Consider the following 11609-nt stretch of genomic DNA (forward strand, 5'->3'; position numbering starts at 1 on the left):
AATTTTTAGTTTGGAAAAAAATTTTTTTTTGGATTTCTGCACGTTTCATTGAAAAAATACGTCGGTTCCCAAAAAAAAAATTTTTTTATACGTTCTTATGGCAACCGAGGGGGGTCCCGGGAGCCATAAGGGCGTATAATAAAAATTTTATATTTTTTTTCTAAGTCCAAAAAAAATTTTTAGTTTGGAAAAAATTTTTTTTTGCATTTCTGCACATTTCGGACGAAACTACTTACGTCGATTTTTGAAAAAAATTTTTTTATACGCCCTTGTGGCATCTGAAACGCAATTTTTTTTCACACCCCAAATTAAGTCAAATTGAAATAATAAAATCAAAGATTTTATTTAGTATTAATAAATAAAAAATTTTTTTAGAAGATCCACTTAATTTTTTTAATTTAAATATTATTGTCCTATCATCAGACAATAAATTGTCATGCTCCGTAATTTATAAAGATCATTCTTCAGTATTTATTTATAATATTAATATTAAATGAAATCGTTTGTTTTTTTACTTTGATCCAATTTGCAGGGCAATGTGGTGGATTTCTCGATCTATTTTATAAAGTCGTTTTCGATTAATGTATTAAAGTTTATGTTTTACTTATGAAGACATTTAGTAAAACTTTTTTTTTTTTTTTAATTATAAATATTTTTCATTTTTATCGTATGACACTGGGTTCACGAGTTATCTCTAACATGTAAAATCAGCAGTTAAAATTTACAAATTTGCTTCATTAGTTCAACATTACCAAAAAAATTTGACATAAAAAATTTCATCACTAAATTTATCAATATACAACAATGGTATTTCATTTTGATGATATTTTTTATCTTTATATATAAATTTAACTATGAATTTTTTTTTTATAAATTAATAAGATTAATTAAAAATTTTTCCAGTGGAACGCTAAAAAATTTGCGTGGTAATTAAATTTGTGCAATTTACAAAGATAATTTTATAGTTTTTCGTGAACTTTGTTTGCAATGTTATTTTTAACGACATTAAAATAAAAATGCATTTTTAATGAAATTTTGATATTGAGGTCTCATTGCATTAACTGATTACTAATAAATATTTACACACTTGGTACATAAAATAATAATTATATTGTCAAATAACAATAATTATTTTAAATCGCATGTAATTCGTTAATCCATGGATTTCTATTAATTTAGCATCATTATTGACATTATTATTAATTTAAAATTGTCATTGCAATATGTGACAGCGTGTTATTTTATTGCTTATTTTTTATTCTAATAGTATGCGTAATTTTATGTTCATTTGTCATATTAAATTTCATTTTGTAAGATAAGATTTTTTCTTAGATAGACAAAGACAAAAATTTATCTTTCAATTAAATATTTTAGATGCAAATCACATATCGTTTTTTTTTTTTCAACAGAATACTTGATGGCTCCATACACATATATTTGCAATTAAAAAAACAATAATATTAATAATAATTTTTTGAGACAGTGACCTGCACATACTCATCAGTCGTTTTTTTGATCACCAATTCATAACTAACATTGACTTTTTTTTTATTTTTCAATTTTCAGCAACAGAAAATTGTTGTTAATGTGATGTTTACCCAATTTGTTTTACTACAATTTTGTTTAACAAAATATCAATTAATAAACTCTTTTTAATTATAAAATTTAACGATGGTAAAATGTTCATTTTTTTTGTTTTTTTTTCTTTGCAAAACGAGACATTAGTATTAAAATATCGTATAACTATCTAACTTTGTGTTACGTCAAGTAACACGGGTCCTGAAGATTTGTTATTAAATAACACTGTCCCTGGAAAACTAGTCGGATTGTTAGTTCGCGACACCTGTAATTGATGTTGCACTGATGTGTTAAATGTTTCTGGTTCTGTAATTGGACAAGGATCATCATGCTTCTTGCCTGCTAAGAAATATTTGAAGAACTCATATCTGCAAAAAGTTATATACTTTAAATGTATGAGTATTAATAATTATTTTAACAGGAAAACAAATAGTTAAAAAATTGTAATACATAAATAAATAAAATTTTGCTTTATTGAATAATGACTTTTGTTAAATTGCACTGTACTTTTTTAACTATTGACGTTTTCAAATATATAAGCTCATCCCGATGTTACACTTATCAAGAGCTTTCATTTGAGTACCCACATGGATTTTTGATATATATATATATATATATATATATATATATGAAAAATTGATGTGGGTACTCAAATAAAAGGTCTCGATAAGTATAATTCCATCAGAATGAGCTTATATCGTTAAAAATATCATCAATAGACAAAATACCAAGTCATTCCTTAATTATTAACATTTTTCAAGATATAATTTCATTTCGATGTTACACTCATCAAGAGCTTTCATTTGAGTACCCACATGCATTTTTGATATATTCATCATAGATACATATATATATATATATATATATATATATGAAAAATTGATGTGGGTACTCAAATGAAAGCTCTTGATTAGTGTAACATCGGGATGAGCTTATATCTTTAAAAATATCAATAGTTCACGAGATACAAGGTCATTTCTTAATTATTGATGTTTTTGAAGATGTAAGCTCATTCCGATGTTACACTCATCAAGAGCTTTTATTTGAGTACCCACATGCATTTTTTATATATTCTTCATATCTACATATGTATAATATATATAAATATATGAAAAATTGATGTGGGTACTCAAATGAAAGGTCTCGATGAGTGTAATGTCAGAATGAGCTTATATCTTTAAAAATGTCAATAGTTCTCAAAATACAAGGTCATTTCTTAATTATGTATTTAAAGATGGAGCATTTTCGAATGCAGCCTAAATACTTATCATAATAAATTGACTATCGGTGAGAATGATATGAAACCTTGAAAAGGCACAAATTCAAATTTGCAATGACACTAAATTTCACTAAAAGAACCGATTTTATCATATGACTATCCTGGAGACAAAATTATTCTTATTCTCTTAATAATATAGATTATTTTTAGAATAACTTATTTAATGGAATAATATAATTAAAAATTGCTCAATGTTTCTTATTGTCAGCAGCACCGCAGAATATAAAATTTTAAGTTATGAAAAATTATTGAGTAACCCAAGCGACACAAATTTTTTTGTATGTATTTTGTTGAATTTAAGTTGACGAGTATTAATTTTTGACTTCTTGTTCAGTAAAGTTTACCAAAAAATCAATATTTTATTTGTGACGCTTGGGAACTTGATCAGTAGATTAAACAGATCTTTTTCAATTGAAAAAATACAAAACAGCTTAATTATAAGCGTTCACATTTTCAATTAAGTGTCAGTTTAAAATACATATCAATACTAGTTAAAATTTGATCTGAAGAATGGAAAAACTAAAAAAACCTTTCAATCTTATTTTTTAAAAATAAATTTTTCAACTACAATGCTTCCTTTCTAACCAAAGCGGTACAAAAATTTTTTTGCTAATATTTTGTTGAATTCAAGTCGACAATTATTAATTTTTTACTTCTTGTTAAATACAATTTACCAAAAAGTCAACAGTTTTTTATGTGTTGCTTGGGAAAGTATCTTAGTTTCATTTCATTTTTTCTATTCATCAGTAACAAAAGCAAAAAGATAATTTAGTTCTTCTCCAAAATAAGAAACAGCACTATAATTACTTGTATGAATAATTTCGTTAGCTTGGCAAAATTATACATTATGATACCTCAAATTAACTAAACCGGTTAAATAATTAATTTAATTTTTAGCAATTTAATTTACTTACGTTGACCAACAAATTGCAGTAGCTGGTATTTGGTAACAAATCCGCGCACTCAAACCACGGAAAAACCCAGGTATACCCGCGTAATTGTATACTATTTGAATAGCTTGAACCATTCCTTGAGGTTTAACTCCATTTTGTTGTGTATTAAGGACCGTTTTACAGACGTCCAAAGGAGTCGTTGCCGCTGCAGCAGAAGCTCCAGCCATAGCACCTTTTATAAATAAAAAAAAAGGTAATAAATTTCAATTTGCAGACAGGTAAATAACTATACTAAAGATTCTACCAGAAACAACGTGTGCTATTGGATTGTAAACATGGTCTGGATTCATTAAAGACTGTCCAAATTCATAGGCGATGAAATGTAAGCCTTGAAATGGTATATTCATAGCTAATTGGGTTGTATAACTACGATAAAACGCAAATATCCCTTCGGTTTTATATATATGCCGAATACAAGAGATAACATCTCTATAAGGTGAGTTGTACATTTGTAAACGCTGTTTAACAACTGCGAAAATATAGAAACATTATGAATCTACCTAAGAACACATTTAATTATTTCGGTAATTATTTACAAGTGGGGCCCACCATATTTTTGGGCATATCGAGGTGAAAAATTTACATTTTTCAATTTTTTTTATTCTGTTTGTTTTTACGGCGCATTTATAATAAAAAATGTCGTGAAAGAAAAAAATAATTTCGATAGCTTTTTTGCCTTCAAAAGTTGGAAAAAATTTTAGCTCTCATGTTTTTGGATAAAATTTCTAGTTTATCTTTTTTTGACATATTTTTTTTTTTTTTAAAGTACATAAAAAAAGAAACAATTAAAAAAAAATTTTTTTAATATTACAATTTTTTGAAAAATGTATAAATTTGTATGTATCATTTTTTTATATATTTTTCAAAAAAAATATATGGGTGATTCTCTGTAAGGATGTTTTTTGTTGTCCCAGGCATTTTTTTATTAGAAAAATTGTTATTTTGTTACTAAAAAAAAAAATTTATTATGAAAGTAAAAAATCATTTCTATTTGGAGCATTGAATACTAAAATGAAATAAATTTTGGTGTTTTTGCTATAAATTTGTAAACCACCGAAATAACAGTCCCCTGGGCTGTCCCATTCCCAAAATTAAAACTTTAAGATTAAATTTTAAGTAATTCGTCAATAATATATAATTTGATCCATAATGTTTATAAACTTGATTAGTTAACTAACAATCTTCTTCAATAAAAAGTACCGAAAATTAATTTGTTTCATTAAATTCATTAAAACAAAGTTTGTCCCAAGCATTTTAAAAACAGTCCCCTGCCAGAAGTTCAAAGCCAAAAAAAAAAAAAATTCAGCGTGTTATTTTACCTTTTGTAAGGTTTATAAGGATCTAACTAGCCTTGAGTTAATAACCACAGGGCTGTTAGCGCTTTATCGCCATTTTATTTAGTGTCAAAGCACCGTTTGTGCTGGAAATATGTGTCTGGGCCACTTCAAAACTCAGTTCCCTGGCAACTATTTTTATTTATAATTTATTTATAAAATTCGATCCATAAGTCTTAATATTATTCTAATTAATGTAAGCATTCATTGAGAACTTGAAAAGTTGAATGCATTGAAATAGTTTGCTTGATTTTTCTCAATTTGATAAAAAAAAAAAACAGTCCCCTGTGATGTTATATAGCAAAAGACACACAAATATCGAAAAAACAAAAATTAAATCGGCTGTTTATTTATTATGATTAAGCTGATAGTTTTGTAGCCCTTGTTAATTTTTTTTCTAATAAATTCAAAAATAATTTGGTCGGACAATTTTGTACAGATTTAAGACGTCCTTACAGAGAATCACCCATATATCAATAAAATCAAATAGAAATTTCATTCAAAAAAATGAAAATTAAAATTGTGAACCCCACTTGTAAATAATTACCATAATTTCTAGATATGAAAATGAGTTTACCTTCCGCAGGGTTCATAACACCATCGTGAAGCAGTGTCGAAATAGCACCAGCAGCTCCGTAGACTAGATAATTAACTTGTGAATTTGTCCTGGTGATCATACGATTTTTTAGCATTTCATAACATGAAAAATATAATGCGTGAGCCGGTCCAGCTCCAGCTACCATGACAGAAACTCCTCGAAAAGATCTACGTAATCCCTCTTGGTGTATCATTTTAAATAAAACCGTTCGTGCATTGTGCCTTCCTCCTGGTTCAGGTGTCAGCTGTTGCATCCTCGTCTATTAAAAAAAAAAAAAAAAAAAATTACATGATTATATCACGATTAAAATTTAGTATAATTTTTTATTAATGGCATAGTATCATTTACGATATCAGTATTCAATACAATTTCTAATGATCATGACGACGCTAAATTTTAAATAAAACCTATTTACTATTTATTCTAGATGACGTATAAAGATTGAGTTAACTAGATTGTGATAGACTGAAAAAAAAATAGTGTAATTATTGGGCTGCGAACTTCCTTTGCTAATCATTATTCATAATTTGAAGTATTTATTGGCATAAAAATTAAGTAATTAAATAAAATAGCTCATAATTTTTTTTTTTTTATTATTTTCTTTGCAATTTATAAAATTTATAGAAGAATTAAAAACATAGAGCTCCTAAGTAGATTTTAGAACATACGAATCATAAATAGAACTCGTCACACCGGCTTGATGAGACAGTTACATAATCCACAATGAAATGCAAACTTTACAAGAAAAAAATATAACTATAAATCTTTAATCGTAAACTTTTTTTACTGTAATGTAAATAAATAAATAAATAAAAAAAAATGTTGTCGTGATATTTTTTTATCATTTATTAAAGCTGAATTTAACGATGATAAACATTTTTTATTACAATTTACTGATATCTTGGTATTGTCTTAGTACTTGCTATAATTAGTCTACATTATCATCATTTCAATTAGATAAGACACCACCGTTCTAATATCTTAAATATTTTTTTTATAATCACACTCTCAAGTATCAGATATATATTCAATAACAAAGTTTAATATTACATGTTTTATTTTTTCTATTCAACCAATTCTAAGAATCTAGGTAATACCAAATAGAATAATTTATTAAATTCTATGTACTTCCTGGTAAACCAGGATAAATACACTGATTGTATATGATGAGAAAATGGAACCAGTTAAATGTATAAGGAAAAATAGTTGATTAATAAAAGCCTATTGATCTAATTAAAATATAAATATGATCTTCTTGAATTTATTGATTTAATTTAGAGAAAATTATTCAAGGAATATCTATTTGAAACTTTAATGTGTTAAAAAATTAATCACTTTATAATATCTATCTATCTATCTAAAATTAATCACTTTATAAAATTAAAAGTTTAGTTTGCAATTTAATAAACTGTTTGAAATTTTTTAAAAATTAACAATTTTTTTTTAAGTTTATAAACAAATTTTTTAATTTTTTTCAATTTAAAAAAAAATTTTTAAATTGTTTTCTGTTAAAAAAAATTTTTTTTCAGTTTAAAAAAAAATTAAAAAATTGTTTTTAGTTAAAAAAAAAAAATTTTTTATTTTTTTCAGTTTAAAAACAAAATTACAAATTTTTTTTTTAAGTTTAAAAACAAATTTGTTAATTTTTTTCAATTTAAAAAAAAATTTTTAAATTGTTTTCAGCTAAAAAAATTTTTTTTTTTCAGTTAAAAAAAAATTAAAAAATTGTCCAGTTAAAAAAAAATGTTTATTATTTTTTTCAAAGTTTAAAAAACAAATTAAATTTCTTTTTTAACTTTAAAAAATTTATAAAATAAAAAAAAATTTTTTTCATAGTTAAAAAAATTTTTTTTTTTTAATTTCAAATAAATTAAAAGTTCAACTCCAACAACAGAGGTTATGTAAAAATAGAGTGTGTTAGCAAAATCAATTATTCCACCTGAATTCTGATGTAACATTATGAAATCTATACCTAATTGTAAAAATAATTTGTGGTGAGTAAAACACCGCAGATAAAATAAACATATTAATAAAAAAAATAAAATAAACACATGGATCCTAGATATAGTAGACACATGAGTCTACTATATCCCTGTGCTACTGAAGACATTTAAATAACAAAACTATAGAGTATACACTACCTTAACACTATCAACTGGATACATGACACAATGTTCCATAATTCCAGCCGAAGCACCGGCAGTCATATTTACACCAACTGAAGTTGTTGGTAACGATTCATATTCGTCGATGTCCATTTTATTAAATATATATTCCAGGTTGTTCGTTCGTTGATTAACTTCCCTGTAATTGAATTAAATAATTAAACTTTCAATTACTTACTTTTTATTACTTCACTTTTCACCACTACACCTTATATATTAAATACATATAAATTTATATTGATATGCATGTGTTATAAAACTGCAATTGATTAATTATTTATCAGCCGTAATAACTCACCGTTGCAATTAATTATCCATTGATGAAGTTAAAAAAATATTTTTATTTATTGGAGTTAACTAATTCATAAAGTCAATAATAACTAATTCAAATATTTGAAACATGTGATGACACGAACTTGTACGCTGCGTTATTTTTTATATATGATATGATTAAGATTTCATTTGCAACTACTGTGAGTGAACGTCGATTGCAAATTTTACCCACAGTTCACTAGTATATGTGGATGCATATAAATGTATATTTATATATACGTATATACTTAGTTATATACATATATATACACTCATACTTATATGTATGCACACAAGTATATTAAGTATTGTATATATTTGAACGATCTAATCCTTAGAAAATTAATGCCCTTTACTTTTTAATGTAAACTTAGTTTACAATCTCAAAAACAAAACTTACCTTTTTTATAAATACTAATTGCTGTCATTAACCGTAGCAAATATTGAGTAGATATATTTTATTTATTGAAATTTATTAAATCAATAGTTATTTAAAAACTGACACATCTGAAGTAAAATATTGTGAGAAAATTTAACTACAGATTTAGTTTTTTTTTATAAAAATAAAAGAAGAAAATAACTTATTTGTAATTTCAACCCGCTAACCAGTAACCAAATCGTCATTTCACTGTGATAATTTGAGGTTAAGCAGTACGCACATGTCACGCGTGCGCTTCAGTAAAAACCACGTGGTATATTTTTTAGGTATTTATGTATGACGTAGCGGTGCACGCTACACGCACCAGAGCTGGAATCTGAAACAGTGCAACGATTATAATGTATGTATATATGTTATATATATATATATATATATATATATATATATATATATATATATATATATATATATATATATATATATATATATATATATATATATATGTATATCAACTAACTAGCAGGACCCGTGCGAATATTATATGCGACCACTTTTGATATGACCCGATTTGGTGAAAAGTTTTTGTATCTTTTTCTAGCTTATAAAAAAGTTTTTCAAATTTTTTTACTCAAAAAAGTTTTTCAAATTTTTTTACTCAAAAAAGTTATGAATTTTCGAAAAAAATTGTTTTTTTTTTTTTTTTAATTCAATTTATTGGGAAATTTTGTTTACTTTTTTTTTTTGGAAAAAAAATATTATTTAAATTTATCTTCATCGTTATTTTTTAGATTTTTGGAAAAAATCAACTCCATAATTAGTAATCGTTGATTATCATCTTTAATTTTTTTTTTTTTAATTATATTAAACATAGAAATTTTCTGTAAATTCTCAAATATTTAGATTCTATTTTTTTTTTTTTTTTTTTTTCAATAAAAAAATATTTTGTTTCCAATTTTGGCTCAATAATTTATTATTGTCGTTATATTGATAATTGCCGTCAGATGGCAGCCTTATTTGATTGTTTGGCATTATATATTTATATATATAATTTTTAAATTATAATTGAGGTTATAATTGAGGATGGTTTTACTTGTATCACTGTAGAGTGTTTTACAAGGGAGGGTGGGGAATTATTGTCTCTCCACTTTTTTCTCCGCAATATAATCTCTCAACCCCGTCATTATAACTCTCAACCACTTTTTCGTCCCCACCCCCCTGCATGTCGGGATTTTTTCTTTCATGCCCGACACACATGTGCTGCGACTGTGGCCGACTTACGCGTTATAATCAGTACCTGCATTTGCATTACGGTCTTAAATAGTATGGAGGTACTTCTATAATGACATTTTACCTCCATAACTATATGGGAAAACCACAGAAAACCCGACCGGTACAGAGGCTGGCAATGAAACGCACATATTGCACGCCTCATAGCGCGAAGCGCGTGAGGTTGTGCTTTATACTCGACTCGTCAAGGTCAAGCAATTTTGTGATCTTTAAATGTCTCTATCACAACCATATTACACTTATACAATAATATAAGTAGATGTACACGGAGAAAACACTTAAATCAAACCATCTTTTACTTTCTAAAATCATTTCATGTAGCTATCTTGAAAAAAAAAAACGTTTTGAAAAAAATTATACGTGGACGTCCGGATGTCACCCCATTTTGGATGTACCAATGATTACTCCCGAACAAATTGATATTTCAAGACCGGACCTTTTTTATTAGTTTACGAATGCGATGAACTGGGTCCGTATTTCATATCAGTAGCCTAGTTTACGTATTTTTTTTTTAAATTGAATTTTTATTAAAATTTATTACGATATAACCGTACAAAGACAAACGAATTTTTCTTATTTGTCACGGGAAAACTATGGCGCCACTTGATAAAGCTAGATTTTTTTAGACTACGTGCGCATATAACAAGAAAAAAGGGCGCTGATATTTAAAAAAAAAAAATGCTCTGTAAGAAATTACTTAATTATAATTTTCTTTTTTTTTATCAGTTACACAATTTATTTTTTCTTAAAAAATGAATGAGCGTTATGAGGCGTGCACTTTTGGATTTTCCAAACTTTTCTTAGTTTATAATCATTGAAAAATATTGGTGCGCGCCGGAATCGAACCCTGGTCCCACTCTTTCGAAATGCAGGTACCGAGCCGACTAGGCTATTGCCAACCTTTTAATTTTTAAATTATAATATTTTGCAAAAACTAAAGTAATAATAAATTTAGTCACTATACTGAGTAATAGCGCAAGTAATTATCTTTAAAATATTATCAACCACCTTAAGAAGGTATATATTCTTCATCCCATAATAAAATTGAGATGAAATGTATGTGAAACCAATCTATTCGTGATGTAATTGGTTGAAAATATTTATTCTCATTCTGATTGGTTGAAAGTGAATATAATATACATAAACGACACATAAATATATCATGACAATAAATATGAGGCGCGCGCTTGCGCGCGCAAATTCAATTCTAGTACTTTCAAAAATCGCAATTATGATCTATTAACAAAACGCGGTAAGTTGTTGATAATGCTTATATTTTTACTTGTTAACAGGTAAAAAACACATCGCTTTTTTGACTAAAAATCACTAAGCTTCGACACAATTAATGAGAGCATAAATCATGAAATTTACAAATGCATACTAAAACTTTCACTGATATTTTGTCTTTGAATTTAAAGAACGAAAGTTTACTATGAATCCATCTTTTTATTTTACTTATTTATTTATTTACTATTTTACTATTTTACTTATTTATTTATTTACTATTAATTTTTAATGATAATATATATTCTTTTTCTAGAATTTTACTCCAATAATTTTCAGCTCTATCAACTAAATATTAATAATACCTTAGGCATAATCGACTACTGAAAACAACTAAATCTAATAAAAACAATGTCATCAATAGTCCAAGAAATAGAATATCAGCTCTTATTAACCCTTCGTCACTCGCGTCATAAGCAGATCGCCGCCTAACAACTACT

The 11609-nt window shown here is 26.1% G+C and overlaps 1 protein-coding gene across 3 annotated transcripts; it reads right to left on the reverse strand.

Moving 5' to 3' along the window:
- Positions 1–1404: 1404 nt before the first annotated feature.
- On the reverse strand, positions 1405–8932 carry LOC123272294 (mitoferrin-1-like). Of its 3 annotated transcripts, none has more exons than XM_044738996.1 (6): positions 8620–8932; positions 7884–8046; positions 5722–6001; positions 4055–4279; positions 3772–3982; positions 1405–1946 (listed from the first exon to the last, which is right to left on the reverse strand). In XM_044738996.1, exons 2-6 carry the CDS (start codon positions 7998–8000, stop codon positions 1748–1750), a joined length of 1032 nt encoding a protein of 343 aa, XP_044594931.1. In that variant the 5' UTR covers positions 8001–8046; positions 8620–8932; the 3' UTR covers positions 1405–1747. The 3 variants fall into 3 exon arrangements, with proteins under 3 accessions (XP_044594931.1, XP_044594930.1, XP_044594932.1); XM_044738995.1 differs by lacking the exon at positions 8620–8932 and adding an exon at positions 8206–8449; XM_044738997.1 differs by lacking the exon at positions 8620–8932 and adding an exon at positions 8201–8449 and having other exon boundaries at positions 7884–8039.
- Between the last annotated feature and the right edge of the window lie 2677 nt (positions 8933–11609).

The sequence above is a fragment of the Cotesia glomerata genome, linkage group LG9 (assembly GCF_020080835.1).
Source record: "Cotesia glomerata isolate CgM1 linkage group LG9, MPM_Cglom_v2.3, whole genome shotgun sequence".
In the NCBI taxonomy this organism is placed as follows: domain Eukaryota; kingdom Metazoa; phylum Arthropoda; class Insecta; order Hymenoptera; family Braconidae; genus Cotesia; species Cotesia glomerata.